Source organism: Molothrus ater, chromosome 1, assembly GCF_012460135.2.
Source record: "Molothrus ater isolate BHLD 08-10-18 breed brown headed cowbird chromosome 1, BPBGC_Mater_1.1, whole genome shotgun sequence".
In the NCBI taxonomy this organism is placed as follows: Eukaryota; Metazoa; Chordata; class Aves; order Passeriformes; family Icteridae; genus Molothrus; species Molothrus ater.
In genome coordinates, this window is record NC_050478.2 from 14,104,680 (window position 1) to 14,128,627 (window position 23,948).

General features: G+C 37.6%; 1 protein-coding gene across 11 annotated transcripts in view; it reads left to right on the plus strand.

Moving 5' to 3' along the window:
• PARD3 (par-3 family cell polarity regulator) overlaps positions 1 to 23,948 on the plus strand; it is a 452,341-nt gene that overhangs the window by 184,370 nt on the left and 244,023 nt on the right. For 7 of the 11 annotated variants that reach the window (XM_036401877.1, XM_036401985.1, XM_036401886.2 and 4 more), the window contains exon 5: positions 9,167 to 9,298. The exons of the other annotated variants lie outside the window; for them this stretch is intronic. In XM_036401877.1, the coding sequence (XP_036257770.1) occupies positions 9,167 to 9,298 (132 nt within the window). The remainder of the gene's footprint in view (positions 1 to 9,166; positions 9,299 to 23,948) is intronic. 11 annotated transcript variants of the gene reach the window in all.

Below are 23,948 nucleotides of genomic sequence, written 5' to 3' on the forward strand. Positions count from 1 at the left end.
TGTTGGGTTCAGCCTGCCTGGTCAAAGCAGGGGCAGCTAGGGCAGGTTACTCAGGTCTGGCTCCAGCCAGGTTTTGAGAATATACATCTCCAAGGATGGAGCCTGCACCACCTTTCTGGGCAACCTCTTCCAGTGTTGAATCATTTTCAGAATAAGAAAGTTGTGTTCTTATGTTTTGATGGAATAATTTGTGTTTCTTCATGTTCCCTCTGCCTCAGGTGCTTTCATGAATACCATGAAGAATTGTCTGTCTTTAGTACCGTTGCTGGTGATATTTTAATGCAATGAAAACTCTATGGAAGAGCTCAAAATTCCTGACTTTCAAAATGTGAAAACAAATATAATATTTCTTACCATCACCAGCAGGTTGGTAATAATAGACACAAAGTGAAAAATCCTTGCCTATTGCACAGAGGTAACAGCCAGTGTGCATCATTTGATGCTATGCTGTTCCATTAGCTGAGAGCTGTGTACATGGACAGAATTCAGCTGTTGGCATTCAAGAGTCAGTCATGACCACATGCTAAGCAGGCAAAAAGCCAACAACAAAACTAATACATCCTAAGTGAAGGTATAATTTTCTCCATCTCCTTCGTTGTTTTAACTCCTTTTGCTCCAAGTCATCCATTTGTGGATGCCCATCTGTCAAATCTGCTCTCTGCCCCTCTAAAGATATCAGTGCAAGATCTGAGAGCTGGTGAGTGTTTCCCACTTCTGCTCTCAGGCTGAGCAAGTCTGTTAAGCACATTGCCTTTGTTTTTCATCAGTGATGTAGGAAGGATGTGTGTTTGTGTCCCAGTCTCACTGCAGGTGATGGGTGAGCAGTGTCTGGGTGAGCAATGCCTGCTCCACAGCTGAGGGGACTCGGTGCTGCATCATGAGCTGGGAGTGCCAAGGAGGGTCAGGGTGAGAGAGTCTCCTACTTGTGATAAAGGAGTGCTGGAATGTGCACAGGTGTTGTCTTTCCACTTGAGTAAATGCAGTGTGCAGCACCTCTCTGAGAGCCACTGAAAGCTATAGTGAAAACAGAAAGCTCTGAAGTACGTGGTATAGGATAATTGAAGACTTTTCCTCTGCCATTTTTCTAAGTGAGGGTGTACTTTGTAAATTCCCATGTTTAAGTGTTTGTCTCTATTGGTTTTAATTTTTTATGTTTTTGCAGCTCTTCCTTGGTTTGAGGGTGAAAGGCTGGTCCTGAAAGAGTAGGTTGATAAAAGATTGAGTAAGTTTAAAAAAAAACCCCTGACAGTTAGATGTTCAGATTTAGTGATTTTTTTTTATTTCCAAAGGTTAGAAGCACATATATTTTTCTTGGTAATAGGTATGGATCTGTGTTTTGATCTGCTTTCATCTATTTAGTTGCAACCTACAACCATGTAAACGTATACACTTGTTCTTGAAGAGCTTTTGCAGATTAAAATATTTGTCTGTCTTGCTTTCTGATTATTAAGGTTATGTATTGGTGCAAAACACATTTGGACTTCGGCTGAATGTATAGCTAGCAAGAAAAAGAAGTTTCAAGTACAATTCAGGTTGCAGGCTATGCTTCCCAACAGTGTACAAAGATCAACCTGCAAATTTTAAACAGTGAATATTTAATCATTTTTTGCTAAATTTTTTGCATTTTAAAATTCACTTATCTCATCTAGCAATGAATAAAGACAAGACAACCAAGCAGTATCAGATTAAAATTCACTTATGTGTGGAACTAATCAGTGCAAAGAAGTAGTAAGGCTGGGAGGAAATGTTAAGCTTTAGTTAGTGGGGAAAATCAGCTCCAGTCAATACAGGAATTCCTACTCACCTTTTGCACTTACTTCTGTTATGACTGATTTTGAGGCTGAAACAGAGGTCACTTAGCCTGGTTTTGTTTCACAGCCTGATGGGATGATCATTGTGTGCTACCATCCAATTTTGTTGTCTCTATAAATGAGCTCTTGTGTCCAGATGCCCAGCTAAAGAGCACTGCCTGCTGAGCCTGTGAAGTAAACAAAACATGGACAAAAGCTAAAGCAATAAGGTGAAGGAAGATGGGAAGCTGTTCAGTGTGAGGAAACCCAGTGGGACTGCAAGGAGCTGAGGGTGTGTGAACTGCTGTAAACTCAGATAAAAGAGAAACACTGCTACAAGGCCCTGGCCTGGTTCCTCTCTGGGCCTTCCTCCACAGACCCTGGGAGGAATTCTGGCTGAGCTCTGAAGTGAATTGGCAGGTTGGGTGAGGTGATGGATGCTTTGCTGGGAGCCCAATGGAGCTCCTGCTCCATATCATTCTTACAGAGGAGGGCAGTGCTATGTGAGTGCTGCTGGGAAGAGGTACCATGGATTTGGGACTTCACCTTTGTGTTCTGACCTTAAAAACCTGCTCTTCACCATGCAGGCCAATGTAATGAAAAAAGGGGAAAATCAGTTCCATTAGTTAGAGAAGAAAGACTGGTTACCTCCTATCCCAGCCTCCTTTCTTCATTTCAGAGCATCAGATGCAAGTTTCTAAACATACAGACAGTCAGTTGCAGCATTTCAGTGGTATGGCCAACTAAAAGCATCTACTTGGCATTTAAAAGGCTGCTGCTGGTAGTTTATAAGATACTCTTAATTTCAAGATCTAAATATAAGGTCTTTGTGAAGTTTCCTATATCCCCTTATTTCCTGTTTCTCTTAGCTTCTCGAATGTATTTAATATTTGCATTCTATTTGTTAAATCAAATTTTCAGAGGATGCTTTGAAATTAAGTAATTAGCAGCTTTTTTCTTTTTTTAAATTTCTTGGCTCTCCCAAGGAATCAAATGCATTATATCAACACTTGAAATAAACAAACAACTTTACAAATTATATTTTCTCTAAATCCAAATTGGCATAAAATGTATAAATCTGGGTACAAAAGCAAATATCTGGTGAAAATGACAGGACTGTGCATAATTATATTATTGCATTTAATCAGATACCCATAGAGATTCATGTACAGGTGGCTATGCATAAGAACTCTTTAGATGCCTTTAAAGTGGCACAGAAAAAGAGAATATTCACTTGAATGAAAAATAGTGGAAGGGGAAATGGTTTTCTAAGTATAATGTGTAGAGAAATCAGAACTGTAGCTTCATGACACTTTAACTTAACTGGTTCATTTATTTTTCTCTAAAATGGAGCAGTGGAAAGCCATGTCTTTTTAGTTACAGTTTCTGAATTATAATTACTGAATATAAACTGCTGTGTGTTATTTGAGTTGTTTTGCATTATCCCTTGTGGGGTTTTATTAGGCGATTAATAGGTAGAGTGAAAGGAAGAAGCAGCTTCTTTCCTGTCCCTCCATCTGAGAAATAACACTATTTGGAAACTTCTGGCTTTGCATGTGAATGTGCAGAGATCATGACATTTTTAATTTTTGTGTTGTAAACAAGAGACATCAACAGAATATTTTGGATGGGCAGTATCATGTTTTTTAATTTACTCTTAATTGAGCCAATATTCTTTGTCACTGAATGTTTACATATAATACCACTTGCACAGAGAACTGTCTGATTATCATGGCCCATAGTTATTCCTTTTTTTTAAGGTCAGGCCTTGCTAGTCAGTCAAAAAGTATGGAATATATAAATTGGAGTAGCACAGCTCTGGAAATTTCTGAACTTAAGGTGATAGAACTTAAACAGAACACTGGCTTTTCAATTGCTTTTTTCCTTTTTGTCCTTATGAACTCTTCTAGAAGCATAACACACTAATTCCTTTCATGGAGCTATACAGAGGGTTGTTTCTGAGAAAGGTCTTTCTGAAAATATCCAAATAAATGTGGAGTGGTCATTCTTCTCATCTATTTTCACCATAAATAGGGCATGCAAGTTCTTTATTAGACTATTATATTTGTATCTTCTGCAAATCAGTTTTTACTAGTTGGAAATGACCCATGTTCCGGGTCAGAGCTGATAGAAGGGATGAAGCTGTGGTAATTCTTTAATGTGGGAGTCCTCTTTTACTTTCCTCCTTGCAGAGTGGCCTCAGATCAAAGGTTTCTGATATTGGGTGGCTGTAACTCATTCCTTCTTCTCTACACTAAATGGCTGGGCTGTATCTGCATTATTGCAGCTTCTGGGGTCATGTTCTCCAGTATACATCAGGAAAAGAGCAACCTTGGAAAATGAATCTACTGGGAATAAAAGGAAACTCACCCAAGCAGTAGTGTCAGTTTCCTGAGGTACATGGATAGTTATAGGAAGTGACTGGCACAATTAGTTTGGGGGTAAATTACTGACATTTGGGAGAAATTCTCGTTACAAAATGCTATGTTAATAGAGAGAACAGTTCAAATCTGACATCTATGTAAGTAGGGTTTTTTTTAAAAATGGAATTTCTCTTCATGCAATGCATCTTCTGGGTTAATTAATTTTATATATGTAATGTATTTTCCATGTAAAATAGACATTATTTGTGCAGCCTTCTTTGTTCTTTGGTTTTGTTATTTTTTAGAAATGAGGATCAATTTGGTCTTATTCCATATTTGTCTAAAATCCAGTTCAAAAGCAGCCGTGAAACCTCATCCAAATCTAAAACTCCAGGAATCTATTTGCTAGACCATCAGACAGCATGGAAAATGGATCTGTGTGTATATTATTTCATTTGCAAACAGATGTTTTCATCAGACAGAGTTACTTACATAAACTGTGTGAATGTTTTGGTAATTAATTACAGCTTTTAGCATCCTGTCTGAGAGTGACACCAAATTGTTCAGGGTCTAACATGGTCATAGTGGAGCATTAAAAGAAGAACAACCTTTATAACCTGTATAGTGATTCAACAACATTAACATGAATTTGGCCAAAGTCTTTCAGGTGGAATTACAAACTCAAAAGACTAAATAAAGTTTTTTTTCTTCATCTCTCATCACAAATCCTATCTCAGTCTGAGGCCATCACAAGGAACTGGAGTCAAACAAACAAGCAGCCTTTTCCAAAGTGCATAGGATACAAGGAAAAAGACTGGATAGCAAAAAAAAATCAGTGTCCAAATTGATCTCTCTTAGTGACTGTCCTAAAGGACACATGGGACATATTTCTGTTGCTGTAGAAATAATTTAAGTGAAAACTTGGTTTGCATTTTTGAATTGTCTTTCAGAAAATGACTTTGAAGATGTTTTCAGTTTATTTTACCCCTGTTGTAATGCTGTCTAGTCTAGTTTTGTTTTAAATAAGCAATCAAAATTTGCCACACTTTAGTCATTCAAGAGGTGAAACAAAGTGAGAACCCATTTTTTCACTATTTAAGAAGTAGCAAATGATTTAACAGATGTGGAACTGTCACCACACCAGGTGGAGAATGTTCTGGTTGGGTTATGATGCTGGGAGTTTGCAGAGGTATAACTGCTAGTTAAAATCACAAGTGAGTTCATGCAATGACAGCTAGTAATTGAAGTACACAGACCATTCTAATGCATAATTTCATCTACCAGCTACAGAATCTTTGATGAGACTCTTGTTATATATTGCAATTCATCTGAAATTAAAAGTATAGCAAAACTGCTTCATTTTTCCTGCCCCCTTTCACCCAATCCTCTAGCAAAACCCCACAGGGACACCATGCTGAACTAAATCTTAAAGTGTTAGATTATGTGTCCTCATTAAAATTACTCCAAAATGCTGCAGTTAAGTGTACTGGTGGTATTATGACTTGGCAGTTTTAGTATTTTATTGATCAATTTCCATTTCAAACATGATAAAGCTGACATGGCCCATGGTCCCCAAAGATGTTTGGGAAAGAAACTTCTTTTTAAAAAATTAGGGCATTTAATTGTAACTGATGATGCATGTCAGCCCTGGTCCCAGGAGGGCTTACAGCTGCATTTCCAGAAGAAATGGGAATTCCCTGAGTGACCCTGATGGCTTCTGTACCATGAAATCTTCTCCTTTATGGTATTGTAGCTAAAAGTGACACACACCTTTTTCAGCTGGATGTTGGGTGCATGTGTGCTAAAGCTGGAACATGCTGAAGACAAGCACATCTTTCTGGATTAGCAGTTGAATATTTTACACAAAAAAATCCCCAAACAATATATATTTTAAATAGCAGCATCACAGCTGGCTCAGTAAATCCCAATGTCTAAGCTGCAGTGATGTTTTTCACCTGTTCCTCTGTAGTTTGTCAGCACAGCTATCTTTGAATTAGCTCTGGCAGTAATGGAAACCCCTGCAAAAATGGGGTTACAGGTAGCCAGGAGCACCTTAAGGCTGTGTGGTGGAGGTGTCTGTGAGAGGGATGGTGTGTGGCAGTGCTGGGTGCTGATCCCTCTGCTCCTCCTCTAGCTTGATGCTTGTCCCAGTGCTGCACTCGTGGGTGCAGGGAGAGCTGTTTGCCAGAAGGCAGTGACAGAGAAAGGAGTGGAGGGCTGGTCTGTGCCTGGTGGATCTTCTAATACTTCCCTATTTGGCTAACACCAACATGACTGTGTCTGTGATTGCAGCACTGGTGTTTTATTCCAATCTGGTAATAGCACTATTTTGAGCCTCTGAAGAAAGGTGAGAGGTGAAAGTGCTGAGAAACAAAAAGAGTTACAGAAACCACATCTCTCTACCCATTCTGGCTTTTATTTCTGCTGTCACAAAAAATTGCTGAGTGGCTTGGATGTCTTCTGTGTAAAATAAGCTGATTTAAGTCTTTGCAGGAGAAAGGCAATCTTCTACAGAAGTGGGCTACAAGCAGAAATATTTTGGTAGGTGGGATGAATGTACTCTTCTGTCAGCACAGATAATATTAGATTTAAACTCTTGGCAAAATTCTTGACGCTAGTATAGCTACAGAAGACAGAGGAATAATTTAACTCTCTTAGCTTAGGTAATTTCACTTACACTGAGTGTTGTGATACTTGAGACTTTTTGCAGCACAAATTTCCAATATAAACTTTGTGCAATGTGACTGTTCATTGTGATCCTGAGACCTAGTGATTAAATAATTGAAGAACAACACATCCCTAGATGAGCATCTTGCCTTCTCTCTTACTCTTGTGAAATGCTCCTGTGCAGGCATAAAGGATGCTGTGGGGAGAGAGGGCTTTGTGTTTTATAAATAAAAATGTTTTTTAAAAAAGTTTCTATTGAACATTGTAAGCAGGAATCAATAAAAAATGGAATTCTCTATAAAGTACAGAAATACAGAAAACATCTTGTTTCATAGGAAGAAATTTCTGTTCATTCAGACTAGGTGATGTCTGTCAGGTAGTGGGTTATTGTTAGGTGACAATAATGCACGCACAAACTGTATGGGCAGTTTTGTGCATAAAATGATTTTTCCTTATTTCTTTGTCAGATTCTGATTTTCTTGTTATTCCTGCCCACCACTTTGCACAAGAGAAATTGTTGTTTTGGCTTATAGGAGCTGTGCCACCCCTGTCACCTGAAGAGAAGAATTGAACAGGAGAAGCAACAGGACAAAATCAATTTGTGTACACCATTCCTTGGCTTTTATGGCATTTGCTGTACAAAGCTGACTTTCCCTTTTTAAGCAAGACACAGAGCAAAGTTCTAGTTTGCTGTGTGGTTAACCAGAACTGGAATACTCTAGATTGTTTTCAGTTGTTGAAAGGCACAAAGCTTTTGCTCATTTGTGGCAGGGTAAAGTAATTAGTGGTGGTTATTTGTTAGGCTGGTTACTTGTGCAAACCTATTTTTACAAGGTTATCTTGTGTTGGATGAATTCAAGTGTCAATGTCTTGGAATCAAAGACTTTCTCTTATACTACAAGATCTTTCAAGAAAAGAAGTTCTCATCACTTAAGAAGGCTTAGGTTTGATGTGCCTGGGAAAAGCTTGGTCTGGCATGGGAAGCTTTTGAGAACTGCTCTATTTCACAGTTATACCAAGACCTGAATTTCTAGCAAAGCCTGTCATATATATACAAGAAATAAAGTTCTGAGGGACAATTGCAAGGGAATTGTCAAGTTGTGAAGGACAATTGTAAGATGCTGCATCTAGAATATTGGACTAGTATTGTTCCAAGCCAAAGAAATATCAGTGTGGCAAATAAGGAAAGGGAATATGCGGATGGAATGAAGTATTGATTTAAGAGGGGGTCAAAAATCTGCTGTGTCCTATAAATAAAGAAAATAATAACTTTTAGCTGCAAATGTGCATTCCTGTTTGTTTATTATTTTAGAGGGTTTTGAGATTGCTCAAAGTGGTAATATTGCAAAATATCTAGGACTACAGTCCTGTTTTAAAAATAGATTCTCTGAATTATCTGATTTGGCATGAAGATAGACAAACATTGACTGGAAAAAATATTCTGCTTCTGAAGGAAGTATACTTATATATATTATAGTATATTTATAATTCTCTTTTGAAAAGCTAAGCAGAATTTTAGCTCCATGTATTATTTCAGTTGGAAGGAACTAAGCTATGTAAGCTATCAGTAACACTGACTTCAGGCTAAAGGTAACTCCCATCATTAAGAATATGCCTCTGTGCTTTTGTTGGCTTTTAGTGATCAGACTGGGTAAGGACTAATAACCTTTAGAAGCTGAAGAATTTGTACAGCTTGTAGGAAAGATGTGCAGACAAATTCATCAATTAAAAAGAAAGAGAAAAATTATCAGTCTCAGTAGGATCAGTGTATCTCTGTCAGCACAATCTCCATCTGCTGCTGTTCTACAAATGTGACTGTACTTGTACCTTCAGGCAAACCAGGCAAAGCATTATTATGTGAAATAATAAATTCAAGTTTTGAACTCTACAGCATACTATTCTGGTTTTAAGGACAGTACCTGGAGCAGTGAGACTGCTTTGATTGTAAAATTGATTACATACAGAGACTTGGGAAAATGATGTAGTGGCCGTAGCGGTCACTGAGTGCACTCATTTGGTGCATTTGCTCTCAGTGAGAATGAACTGAGGAGAATGATGCTCTGAAAGCCTTGCTGAGTATGTACTTGAGAATCTGTGCACTGGAGGTTTGAGGCTGGAAAAAGAGGAAGGGAAGCATGAGTGGGTGGAAGATCTACAACTCCACCTAGGCTTTATTTGGGTGTCCCTGGCATTAAGGAACAGGAGCTCTTGCCCTTGAGTGGCCGAGCCATCGCACTGTCCTTGGGTCCAGTCTTCCTCTTGTATTCATTTAATAACCAGCTGCATTGTTAATGTGCAAGGACTGGTTGTTTTTTATAAGACCCTTTTTTGTTTCTTTTAAACTAGAAAGATGAAAACTACAGAAGCCTACCACGAGATACTAGTAGCTGGTCTAACCAGTTTCAGAGAGACAATGCTCGTTCATCGTTAAGTGCCAGTCATCCCATGGTGGACAAGTGGCTGGAGAGGCAAGAACAGGTAATATATATGTGTATATATATATATTACTTTATCAATCTAATCTTTATGCTACTCCAAGCTATTACAGAGAAGTGTATTCTTACCTGACATAGGCTCTTCAAGCATGATAGAAGCACCAGCAGCATGCTGTCTACATTTGTATGGGATACCTTCTGCTTCAAAAAAACCTGCATTAAGACTGAAACGGACACCTGAAAATAATTTCATTTTTGAGTTCATAAATACATTCCTACAGTATATGGAGTGCTGCTGTTCTTCACAGCTGATACCAGAAGGGTTATTTTAATTAGTATTATTATGTTAAACACGCTGCCATTGAAATCCAACAATGATACTACATAGTAGCCAAATGTGGGTCAGTTTTGGCACTGCACTTTTAAATGCTTGTTATTTTTAACACCATAAAACATTAATTATAAATTTTAAGGCAGTATTGTATTTGTTTAGTGTATATTTATATTGATTTTTATCTTAGTCTTTTTTGAGACACTTAGTTGTTCCAGTTTGTGGTTGTTTTTAATTAATTAATTTCTTTCTTTATAATTAAATTTATTAATAAGCTTCACATTACCTGGCAGTCACTTCATGTCTTTGTATATGCCTGAAATTTTCAAAGTGTCTTCAGATGTATACAGAAAATGCATAAATGCATCTTTAATATGGAAATTGGGAATACAGCAGCAAGCTCACATGTTGGGTAGTGCATATGTAGCATTATTACCTCATTTTTTTTCTTTATGAAATATGCCATGAAAATACTGAATTTTTGCATTGAACAAAAATGTACAATATTTCTATTTTACAGCAATAGGACATAAACTCAGAATTTGCTTTATACAGAAGAGCTTCAAAATGAAATTTGCTGTTTGAAACAGCTCAGGGTTTGTTACACTGTACTGTGTGAATTGAGGGGAAGGTTTATAATCCAATCCCTGGTATCCTGGGACTGATCTGCACCCATAAATCCCTTACTGATATTTGAAGTTCAGCATTGCCAAATCATGGCATACTCCAAACATTCTTTATTCAAACCCCTTCTTAGTTTAAACAGAACTTAAATAATATCACAGAGTATTAAAAACCCCCTCAACCTCCTCCCAAATGTGAGTTATTAACTATTTTTATGCCTTGTAATTATCAGTAAATTGATTATATGTTCTATGAGAAAAATTCTGTCTTTGGTCTTTCTGTTCTTTCCTCTGCACATTTAATGCCAGCGTTCCTTCCATTGCTGTTTTCCTCCAAGAAGATACAGTGTTAGGTTGGATGAAGTGAGTTGCTGTCTCTGTGTCAGCCTTTGTTGAAAGGCAAAGTCAGTGCCCAGATTTGAAGGCACCTCCTGTGTCAGTTCTGCTTGTTTGATGTTGTTGAGGCAGATTTCCATGCATCGTTAGATTCGCACTGTGGCACTTAATGAAACTGTTGTCTCAGCAAAAGAAGTTAGATTAGAAATCTTAATAGTGATCATCTTGTAAAATGTTGGGTACATGAAATTTTAATATATGATGTTTCATATTAAGCTTTGTGTTGATTTTAGTCTCTGAACAGCTTAACTAGTTCCATTTGTTCACCAATTAGGTAAATAATTTGCCAGTAATGGTGGACTGGAAGCATATTTGTTAGCAGAGTCAACTGTTCACAGTTTGAAATTGTAAATGCGATGTTTCTTTAGAGCAAGTTCTCTGCTTTTTGTTTTTGTTTGTAGTGGTGTTTTTTATTAAGAAAGATGGTTTATGCTTTGAATATATTAATGATTCTGCATGTACCTGGAAGATCAGGATCCTTTTGCAATTTCATCTAGCAGGATAATTGGTTAGACTGAAATCTTTTTAGTAGGACACATACAGGAGAACAAAGTCTGTTGGGAGAGTGGGATGCACTACAGGGAAGAAGGGAAGGGCCTGGTAGGGGATGGAGTAGCTGCAGACAGAGATATTCTTCCACACCTTTTGGCATTTTAATACCTTCGGTATCCACTGTGGGATGTTATTTCCCACTGGTTAAACCTTCACTTCTGAGAAGAGGAAGCTCAAGCAACAAGGTTGCAATCTGGCATAATCAATTAATTTAGCAACTTCCAGTTGTGTTGTTGTGTGCTTGGCAGAGCTGTGGAGAGGCTGGAGTGCTCTGTGCACCCTGCCAGGACATGCATAAAGAGTAGCAGACAGCAGGTCTGGCACCAAGGGTAAGGCAGCAACAGTGCCAAGAAACCTGTAGGGCAGAGCCCATTACCCCCAGATACCAGGGGTATTAATATCCTGCTCTAACATGCCTTTATGGCTCTTCAGAGAAGAGTGCTGAGTGGAAAACATTGAGTTCATCTTGCAGACTCCAGAGACTTTTTGTTGGATGAAGGTTCTTCTGTCTGGGCTTCAATTACTTCTCTCAAAGCTGGCCTCATCTCTTTCTTTTGAATATGAGGCAAGAAAGAATTGCAGGATGATCTTTGTCACCTTCTAGCATAAAGGAATATTCACTGGAATTACTTTTTGAAAGTGTGATGTGCCAAAGAAGTACAGTTATTTTTTTGTGTGGACAACACCTCATTTCCTATAAACAGCAGTAGGGAGCAAACTGTAATTCTGTAGCATCACAGCTCATTCTGAAGATGGAACAAGAGACATTGTTTCTGGGAAACCATTATAAACCACTGTAGCAGGGATTAATAAGGGCATAGAATTAGATATGTTCAAGTAGGTGTTAGAGAAATAGTTCTGTAGACTTTTCTGGGGTTTTGTGCCTAAAAATGGAGGAATGTATGAAGCCTGTTAAAATGTCTGGCAGTAATGCTTTTGCTTGTATTTGTGGAGTTTTACTTGGGCTCTAGTAAATTAGAGTGATACATCAAATAAATGGAAAAGATTGTCTGGTTTACAAGTCCTTTAAGGTGTTATGCTTGTATGTGCTGGTTAGCTATATCTGCCTAGAAATTGTTCTCAGTTCCAGAGCCCTCTGGTTGTCCACAAGGCAAATGATCCATGTGTTTCTCAGTAACTTCTGGTATTTCTCAAGCCCATGAGATAAATTATGTGAAACTCTGTACCAAAGACTAATTTCACCACTATGGAGCCAAAAATGCAAATTCAGTTTCAGAATGCTTTTAGAAAGGTAAGGATTTTTAAGGGACTTTTACAAGGGCATGTAGTGATAGGACAAAGGGGGGGTATGGCTTTAAACTGACAGAGAATAGATTTAGATTAGATATAAGAAATAAACTTTTCATTAGGAGGGCAGTGAGGCACTGAAACTAGTTGCTCTAAGAAGTTGTGGATGCCCCATCCCATCAAGGCCAGGTTGGATGGGGCTCTGAGCAACCTGGTCTAGTGAAAGGTGTCCCTGTCCATGGCAGAGAGGTTGGAGCAAGAGGTAATCTTTAAGGTACCTTCCAGCCCAAACCATTCTGTGATTCTATCATTGTATTTTTTCCTCTTTCACTCAATTAATTCTTTTTTACAGATTGTCAAGTACTAGGGAAAAAAAAAAGTGCAATCTTTAATTTGATTTTGAAATACATTAAAAAAGAAAAAGTTGGTTTTTATTCTTTGCCTTGACCTCCACAACACCTTCCTTTTCCCCACAGCAACCAAACTTTAAAGAATAGTTGAAAAATCTTATTTTCTCTGAAATTTATTCATATATGTGGTAATGTCACTTTTATTTGAGAACTCTTTCTTCCCTCAGTTCACCTCAAGACTTGCTTGGGCCCTGATCAAATCTGGCCTCATGCTGTTTCATACCAGGGAGACATGAAAGGGAATGTGTGAAAGAGTTAAAGTTTTCATCAGTTCCTTAAGTTTAGGTACACAGAAACTTTCTCTCACATGGTCATTTTTGTTTTACTAGTCAAATATTGGAACTGATAACAAACAAGACACCATGAATTGAAACATTCCATGCTCAGCTGGTTGGGAATGGGTGCGGGGACAGCAGGAGAGGAAATCATAAAACAGCCTCACTTAAGTATGAAGCAGTTGATCAGATTTGCAAATACAAGTTTAGTGCAGTTAAAACTATATGTAGTGCTATATACATACAAGTATATATATTTTATACATTCATGTATTTGGTGTATATCTGTATTTATTGGTGCATGAAAACAAAGTAGGAGATGGAGTACAATTTCATAGTTATTACTGAAGAACGTGTCTGATCCCTAAGTGCCCTGTAGCTTTCTGGTATCCAGCAAAAGCCAGACTAGAGCAACTCAAATGCAAGAGAAGCTGGTTCTAAATGGCAAGAGAAGCTGGTTACTACTGCTCTCTTCTTGAGCAGAAATGTGCTGTGTGGAACACTTCCCTCAGTTATTTTTGTTCATGACATCTGTCCATAGTAATCTGGTTCAGTTTCTCTGGTTCCTGTTGCAGCAGGATCAGACGTGGCAGTAGCATATGGGTCTTGTATCTCCAGCTGTAGAGTACCTGCCTTCAGCTTGTATTTTCAGCAAAATAAGGCCTGCTTTTAATATGATTGAATATGCTCTCTTCAAACATTTGGATACTATAAATTAATGCGTTTCAGCACTGTCAGTTAAAAAAAAAATAAAATCAAAGCTTCAGAGATAGGTTGGTGAATTTAAACCACTAATTTAATGTGGATTTGTCAAATTTTCATGTAACAATGAAAAATCTGTTTCTATGTCATGCTTTAAGAAAGAAGGCAGTAATGCTGCTCGTTTATTTTGCTTATTTCTAAATGTTTCATAGTGTTATGGCTAATGTATATGTTTTTGTTTTCACTAGTGTACCTCTTTTGTGCTTCTCCTTGTCTGACAGGTGTGTTTTGGCTTTTTTTTCTCTAGGTTTTTTCTTTTATTGTGACTGTAACTGCAGTGGAAGGGTCTGTGAATTCTGTTTCATGGCCTGAAGATGGGGAGGCTCAGGAGTGGAGGATCTTATCTCAAACTCTCACATGTAGAGATTGAAAACTGCAGTGAAAATTATTGTCATTATAATGAGTTGGGCTTTAAAATTTGGAAAAAGATATAGTTAGGCTTCAGTTAGAGGGATCATTTTTAACTGGCTATCCATTACTCTGTAAAATGCCAGGATAGATTCTATTGCTTTCCTCTCTCTCCAAGGACCATGCACTTCATAAGTAGTCTCTTGTGATAACAACCTTAATGAACATGGAACCATGGCAGCATATACATTGTAAAACACAAAGATACTTTTAAAGCTTATCATACTCCCTATAAAGGATATCTCTCACAAAAATAGAGAAATGCAAGTGTTCAGAGCTCTAGGCATAGTGCAGAGAGCTGTCTTTTTGGGAGGTTGTCAGTGGAGGTCCCATGTGAAATGCAGGGAATATATGTGTGTGTAACCATGAGGCTGCCCAGCATTTGTGAAACTAGGCAAGAACGCTGAGGCTGATCATGGGAGGAGCAAATGTAACCAAATGGCATGTGTTTGTTTGTTTCTGGCTTGGCACATGATTTAATATTCAGTAATTGTGCATAGTTGTAACCAGGGGCAGGTTGAAGTGACCAGTGCACTGGTGGAGGATTTACTTAAAGTATGTGTTAATAAAGAGTTGGTTGGAAGACCTCAAGGTGCCTCTGCAGGAGTTCAAAGTATCCTCAGTCCCATATCCACTTGCAAATAAAGTTTTTTTTCCTACTTGAGATGGGTTCTTGGGCCTGTGATCACACTGGCTTCACTCTGTTAGGGCTGTCAACACCCTGACAGCTGCAGCAGTTGTTTCTTCTGGATTTTGTACTGTGAAGATGATGGAAATCTTGTTTTGGCCAAAGAGTATTTTCTCTTAACTGCGGCTGCTACAGGTAATAGGTATGGAGTGCTCCCTTTATTTCTTTATATTGGCAAGATGTGAACTATTTCAGCATAGGAGCTCAAATGTTTGGATGAAATGTAAGCTATCAAGTGCTGGCTTCTCAGCCTGCACTCAGCCTGAAGAGGGACCACTACAACTCAGTAAGGGCAGTGGTCTGAGGCAGCCAAATGCCCTGTCTGGCTGCCAGAATAGCACCCTGACATCTTGGAGCTGTTACTAAAGGAGCGTTTTATAATAAGCGTTTTCCTTATTTTTTTCCCTCCTTTTTTCTTTGACCGATCACCCCTATGGAATATTTTGTATATGTAATATGGTCAAAATTTGTATGCAGTTTCTAATAGCATTTGACTTCCCATAAGACTGTTGTGGTAATGGGGTATCACTGATGTTTATGGGACCACAATTTAGTAATAATTCTCTAGATTAGTTTCAGTGTTCTCCCTCTGTTGCTTTTATTAGATAGGAGAAAATGCTATGCATTTCAATTAAATTTGATTTTTAAGTCCTGTCTTGATATTTTTTCTAATTTTTTTTGTATTCCTACACCCATGGAAGAGTTTTTATGTCTCCTGAACTTAAAAGAATATCTGTGGTTTCCTGTATAAACCTTAGATGTGAATATGTTAATACAGATATTTATTAAATATTCTCTGAATGTTTGTGTATAACCACAGAAACAGGGAAGCCTTAAAGAAAAGACTTATTTTTATGCTGAATGCATCAGTATGTACAGAGATAGAATCAAATTTCAAGATACAACCAATGCAGTATGCATTAGTGTCAAGAAAATATTAATGTGGAATTTATAAGTCCGTGCAGTTTCATAGAAAATGGCCATTTCTGGACATGACCATAATTGTATACTTTGGAGAGAAAAGTCTTTTCTTATTTGTCTTGGAGTCATGAACAGATTTGAAGTTGTTTTTCAGTGCTGAGGATTTCAGTTTATATGAGGTAGGAGGTTGGAATAAACAGCTTTATTGCTTGGGGACAGCTGTAGTGGTGATGCTTTCATAAACACTGTTTCATGCTGGCATCTATCTTGTTCTCCCTTCAAAAATAATATGTCATTTCATACTGTGTATTAAATAGGTGAGGCAGTTGGGGGCTACAGTCTGCTTTCAGTTATATGCTGCTGTGTAGATATGAATTCAGTGGCAGAATGTAACTCCATATGTGTCCACATTTAAAAAATTAAAAAAAAAAGCCAAACCAAAGGCAGAAATGGCAATTTAACAAAAATACTCATAGTTTTTAATTATCATAGAAAAAAGACATGCATCATGTTTAGGTGTGTATATCCTCACACTCAAACAGTCTCACTCTAAGATGTTTAAGTATAGGCAGATGATGGACTGGTCAGAAATTTAAAGAATCATCAGCCTACATTGGAAGATACCTGGTGACCTGCTCCTACCTTTTATGGGAAGGAGAGCCTAGGTGAGAGTGTCTGGTACCCTGTCCAGTGATGGGGAATGTATTGTGTTCTTAGGGAGATTCATCCAGTAATGGATTGTTCTGACTATAACAAAATCCCCGACAATCTTGAATTAAACCAAACCAAAAAAAAACACCACCACCAAATCTTTCTGGTATTAAGATGAAATCTTGCCTGAAGCAACTCGTATCTGTAGCCCCTTGTCTTCTCTTTGTGTGTTCTCTTTGTGAACAGAAAGCCTCTGTCCTCTCTGTAGCCACCATTTAAGTACTCAAATAACGTGGTGAGGTCCCCCTGGGCCTTCTCCAGGGAAAAAAGACTTAACTTCCTCAGTCCTTCTTCACAGTGCATGCTTTCCAACCCTTTAATCATCTTCATGGGCCTCCTCTGAACCTTTTCCAGTGCATCCTTGTCTTTCATGGACTGTGGCAGCCAGAACTCGACACAGTTCTGCAGGTGCAGCCTGACAAACATTGAAAGGAGTGAGATAGCACAACTCTGTCTCTGCTACTGTCTGTTTTGCAGAAACTTTTTGGAAAGTGTTGTCACACATGAAAAGTGTTTTCTGACTTGCTAGTAACCACAGACTGCTATTTTTCTGCCCTTTTGGACCAAGCTGTTTAAATAATCCTGTTGTTAGGGTAATTTATGGTAATGAACATACCATATCAGCAGTATAAATAATACTCTCTAAAATTGCAGAGAGATCCTGTAGGAAGCTTTCTATTAATTATTACTGTTAGTTTTTTGACTGCTACCTAAATATTTTGTGGAACAATATCATCTCATTCTTTTTAGACTTCTGTCTGTCCATGGCAGCAGGTCAGATAATGACATCTGAAAATCCATTAATGGCCCTGGAAAAGATTTTTGTCAAAGAATGTGTCCAGTGTTTTTTTTCTTCTTGGTTTTCTTTCTTCATGCTGTGAAAAAGGTCTGTCTGCTCATATGTTTACTTTCTACTCTGGGTGTATATAATATATCCCCATGACTTGTTTATAACAAAAATGTTTTCTGTTTTCATAATGTGCTTGTTGGTGCTACTGTGCTGTGTCTGCAGCAGTCCTGATGGGAATGTGGCAGGAGTTGTCCTGTTCAGGCCAGCTTGGGATGGTGATGGTCACAACTTCCCCCCTGCACAGCCCTCCCTGCCTGGCAAAGAGGGGAGACGTGGCCCCGAGTGAGCAGCACTGAGCAGGAGCCTCAATTACAGAGTGCCACAGTAGTGCACAACTGAAATACATTAGTAAAATTAAAATTTGTCCTCATTCCCTCAGTGGGTAATACAGTTAATGAAAATAGATCTAACCAAATTAAGATAATTTATTTCATTAGTTTACGGCACTGTAAAACTTTTCAGGGCAGTACAGCCCTTTGGTGGAAACCTGAAATAGATGCAGTTCCACTGTTCACTTCAAAGACCACAAAGGTTAAAACTTTTAAGTGTATTAAAGCAATTCTGTTAATTGTGTCTATAGAGGATTCTCCCTTGCCCTTCCTGGTAAAGTATTCTTAATTTAAAATTCACATTATGCTCGTTCTGCATTCCAGCCTTTTAACCAAAGTGTAAATATGTGATTGCTTGCGTCTTCAAGGCTTAAAAAGAAATCATGCATTTTTGTTTCAGAAGGTGGTACTGGCAGTACATGGTGTTGGTATTTTACCTTTTTTCCCCCTTTCCTTTTGTATTCTTATTTTCTCTGCTCTACCTTTCTCTTCTTCCTATGTATGTGCTTATTAATAGTTTGTAATACAAGTTGCTATGGGGGAGGAGCCAATTCCTTGGAAGGAAAGAGGTGCCATCTCTACACTCCATTCCCCAAATCTGTTTCCTGTTTTATTTTGTACAGTATTGATGCTGTTTTTTTCCTATGTTCTATCAGAAAGACACCATTCAAAATCAGAAGGCTATCCCAGATGCTGTAGTTTTGGGTTTTTTTCCCGGAACCACAGAATGATTGGGCTTGGAAGGGACCTCTGTAGACCATGTAGTCCAAGCACCTGCTAAAGCAGGTTCACCCACAGCAATCATATCCAGGCAGGTTTTGAATATCTCTGAGGAAGGAAACTTCACAAACCCTCTGGGCAGCCTTTTCCAGTGCTCTGTCACCGTCAATGAATTATTTGCTTGTTCCTTTCAATTTATAAAAAAACCCAAGGTCCACAATTTGCTTGGGTTTGTGTCAAAGCAACCTTTTATAAGTCTGCATTATAACCCAGACTGGTCTTAGCTTAAACTTCACATTAGCCTAATTTTTAGTTAACCTTATTCATGCTGTAGAATTTTCTTGACCTTAAATAGAAAAATAAGTGCCATTTTTTTTTAATGCTCTGATTTTCTTGCCGATACAATTTTTCTTCTAAATGGCTTATGTTACTTATTTTAAAGTAATATTTATATTATTAATTTGTAATGGAAGTTTTAGTCCTTCCTACACTAAAATAAAAGTACTTCCTGCCCTAAAATAGACTTTTCTGGACTGGAAACGTGGATGTGAGAGCTCTTGGCTTCTCCTTAGAGTTTTTTGAGGAGGTTCAGGTAAATCACTGCTGAGACCGGCCAGTCAGTTAACTCCAAGCAGAACAGAAATAAAGACAAAGTGGTTATTTTGGGCAAGGGAAAAAGAAGGATTTTATATGAATGGGAAACACACATTTACCAAATTTATGAGTAATAACAGGATGATTTTCATATTTTTTCTTTCTGTGATTTTTTTTTCACTAATTGTGAGGAAGGTGCTTTCAGAAAAGGGCCAAGTTTATCCTTTCTGTTGTGGAAATGATAGTTATTTTATCTTCCATTAATGGAAATAGGAAAGGTGCTTACTCCTTAAAATCCTGTGTGGACAGGTCATTTTAATGACATGGTTGCACTTTGCTGTAAATGGGAATGATACTGTGTAACTTAGAGTTAATAATTGAGTTATGTGGAAGTAATTTGTCTGGGTTTTTGTTTTATTTTGGGTTTTAAATTTAATCTTGATTTTATTGCTTAAGTATGAGCATTTCATTATTGAATGTAGTACTCTCTGGCTGTATTAAGTGGTTACTGTAATTTATAGGATACTTTGAGAAATGTCATGATTCTCATGAAGCGACACAGCGTGATTTAGAGAGTGCAGCAACTGAGTGAATGCAATTACGTAATATGACCTGGTTGATGTGAGATACCGTAAGATCTTAATTTATTTCCTCAGTATAACTGGGTGAGAAAAGGAGATAATAGGCCAGCCCCACCAGTTCATTCAATGGTTCATTTGAAAATAAGTCCATTCTAAATTGATCTTGAAACTACTTGGAGTTGCATATGGAATGGTCAGCTTCCTATCCAGGGCCAGGGAAGGGTTGAGCGGGGACAAAAGGAACTAGGTTGATAAGGAAATGGGGCTATAGGAAGAAGTTATTTACTTCTATATATGTCACAGAAAAAACAAAAATACCCCTATTTTTTGTAAATACTTTTATTTGATCTGATTTAATAAATAATTAAAAATCTTTTCAAAAGCCCCAAGCATTAAATGCCAGCTGCCCTGTGGTACTGGTGAGGTTTTTTGCTGAATCCCTGTGCCAAAGAAAGAACATCAATGTGAAACCGATGCAGTTACTCTGGATGAGGGAGATTCCATACTCAGAATACACAGAATTAAAGCAAAACCAGCACTAATGTTTCCATGAAGAAGCAATCAATTGGATGAACAAAAGAGTTTCTGTAATAAACTGTTGTGAAGATTTTACTTTTCAAGAACATACTACTTGTAATTTTGATCTCCTGAATGTGATATTTTAAGAATAACAATTGTTGCCCAGATTCCATATTAAGATATTAATTTCATGCCATCTGCATGTGGTTCCTTCAACTTCATTTGGATTGAAATTTTTTATGCTGCTTTTTCTAGCCAAGAGTTGACTATTTATGAGTTTGAGAAAAATCAGTTGGCTATTTTTTTAATTTGCCTTTGAAAATATTGCTTGTTTTCGCAATTTAAAAATCAGGGCAGTATACATATAAAATTATTGCTAAAATGAGTGGGGAAAAAAATTATCTTTTGGTTTGTGTACTGCAGGCATTTTTACAGACTATACAAAAAACTGTGTGGAGTGAGGTACCCAGTATGATCAAAGCCTCTGGTTCTCTTACTATTTCTTCAAAATACTAGGCAGGAGGCCAGTGTTCAGTCATTTTGTTTCAAATCTTAATTTCCTCTTCCTTTTGCGGTACCCTCATTTGTCTTCAAAAATCTTTACTTTCCCAATGTGTGGGAACTCATAATTGCTTATAATTTCCACTCATTTATCCAAAGCACAGACTAAATTAAATGTCCCAAAAGAAAGTGGCCATATCTGTGAGCATCTCTGTTTAAAATTATTGCAAGTTACATTGACTATTCCATCATGACATTTTTATTTATCTTGGTTTTCTAGGCAATAATTATTACAACAAAGTACAGACTTCATAAAGCAAGCCCATCAGTAGTTCTTCCTTGTAGTTACACTTTACCACTATAAATAGCTTTCTCTTCATGAAGACTCTTTTAACTCATCCTCTCATCAGAACTGACGAACTTTTCTGGTGACTTAAAGGTCTTTAAAACTGTTCTCCATGCAAGAGACATAATATTATATTTCAGTAGGATAGTGGGTATTGTGGCATTATGGAAATTAATTGTAGCTCAAGGACTCTGACAGGTTTTTTTTTTTCTCTAAATTATTAAATGTCAGTCTTAAAAACTGAAGATTGGGTAGGAGGCACTTCAGCTCCATACTGGTATGTCAGAGGACAGCAGAAAATACTGGGATGTAGGCTGGGAAATACGTAGGGGAAAAAAAAAGTTGATATATTATAGTCACTGTGAACCCACATATCTACCTACACCATTGCAGCACAGTGCCTTAATGACTGTTTAGTTTTATGGTTTCTCATGTTTGAGGCACTTTGTGCATGTCAAATAAAAGGAGGCGCAGTTGGAGAGCTGTGCCCTCCCATGGTGGCCCCTGGGGCTTTGAGCATGTTGGTGTCAGGCACGCTTTGACTCGTCTTACTCCAAAGCCAAACCTCAGAAAGCTTGGGTGAAACCAGAGCAGTTCTTGCCTCTGCTGAGTGCAGCTGGGACTGTTCTGGGTGGTGGGAGTTGCTTCGAAACCACCCTGGGGCCGTTTCAGCAGAGCAAATGCAGCTGCTGGGGCTCGCTCTAGCTGGGTGTTCTGCTGAGAAGTGGAACCTCTCTGGGTCATCTCAGCCAGGAGACTCTACAGAGATAAAGTTCATGTGATTTGTGATGCTATCCTTGTTTGCCAGTTAGAACACAGCAAACCTTCATGTTCATTTTTATAGTTCAGTTTTGTTATTGCTCATCAATATAAACACTGGAGTTAAATGAAGTACGGGTCCATACTTGTTTGCATACTAGAAATACAGAGCAATTCATTAACTGCTCATTTTTAGGAACACTATTTTAAAGTGTTGTCACTGCTGACATGCATATACATACACATATATGAGTATCTCTGTGTTAACATGTGTCTGTATATAGCTTCTAAAACTTTTAGACAAAGCTTTTTAATGTAATTTTTTTAAGCATTCATGTTGCTGAGTTCTCAGTAGTTTTCCTTATATTTTGTGCTTATCTTGATAGCATCAGTAATTGTTTTAGATAACAAAGTGGCCAGTGTAAACTTCTGCATACTGGAAGAGGTAGTAAATAAATATAAATTTTTATTAAAATTAGACTCTGTTTTTTAGCCTTGCAAAAAGCAGTGGTCTTTATGGTTTTTTCTACAGCTAGCCTGAAATGACAGTGATGGCATAAGATGCTGGGTTTGTTCAGTCATACAGACCATCATCAACTGAATTCATTTAACAATCTGGAAAATTGGTGTTTTTGGAAAGTTGGTGATCTGGAAGAAATCGTGTGTTTTTAAAATAATAATAATAATAATAATTATTCAATTTTAGTTTCTGAGGAAATCTTTCAGGAAAGGCTGAATTTCAAACATATAGTTCTTACCCATCAGTTTCTTGATTTTCAAATCCTGGATTAATTTTGTTTCCCTGTTTTAATGCTGGTAGTCTAAACTGGGATAGCTTTTAGGTAATTGTGGTGATTAAAATCTAGGAGACCCTTAATAAGATTGGGGGTCAGCAAAGCTGTTAGTGTGGCAGTGTTTAACAACTGGAATCTAGGAAGCCCAGTCCTGCTTGCATCTGGAGCAAGAAGCTTGAATATCATTTCAAGAAGGAATGTTTCAGAAATGCTCAAATAACCAGTTCATGCTCAGTTCTATAGTATTATAAATCTGTAAATGGATTCTGCAAGTCACCTCTCTAATCTCAGTGACAAAGTTAATTTTTTCTCCCCCCCCCCGAAGACATTAATTTCACAGTGTGGGATAGTTTAACTTGCTTCCCTTCTGTTTTAGTAGACTGGCAGAGCAGATATCACCGTCCCTGACACATCATTTTTTCTCCATACAGTACAGTGTACTTTGGGACTGTAGCACAGCAGTAGACTGGCCCAGGAATCACAATCTGGGCTTATTGTCTTTGTGTATCCTCAAGGAGTAATATTTTAAAGTCACTGCATCTGTTGGTACTTAAGAGCATGATTTTTACGTTTAATTTTTGCCAGTTTTTACCATCTGTGTGTCTGTTTTTTGGCTCCTTGCTTTAATTTTTCAGTTTAATTTCTCAGTTGCACTGGGATTGCTTTCTCTTTCTCACACATGCTCTTTTTGAGTCATCCATGAACTTATATTAAAAAAAAAAAGAAATTATTTACAGCAGTTGCATAATAAAATTCTTGGCCTTGACATTTTGATTTTTTTTAATGATCTCTTTATATTGAGTCTCCTAGTAAATGCATGTCATTTTTGGAAGTGAAATAGACTTATTAGACTTTGTTTAAGTTTCAAAAAATTACTTTTGGATTAAATTGAAGCATTTTGGCGGGAAAAGCTAGCTTGATCACATTCAACACATTCTAGTCTTTCATACTCATTTAGTTTTAAATGCCCAGCAGGGAACAATTTTCTTGAGAAATCTGTGTTATAATCATAAACAGACATAATTCAGTAATTTTCTCATGAAACATTGGCTGAAGTTCTCGCAGTAATGACTTGAAGCTCACACGAGCGGGAAGGTTTTTGTTTAAATTCCAAGAAAAATACTAATGAAATACATTAAAATAGAAACAAACTATACAAGCAGTGTGTCATGGGCTGTTTTCAATCAAAATGATGTATCTTCATCAATTGAATAAATGTCCCACGAAGTCAGGCATGTTCTAGCATTTCAAGAATGTTCTGATAGTACTTGAGTCATTTTCTCTGATTATCCCTGATAATTTTTTAACAAAAGATTACATTGTGTAAATAAATATTTAATGTACAAGGGTAGTTGTATAGGACATTTATCAAATG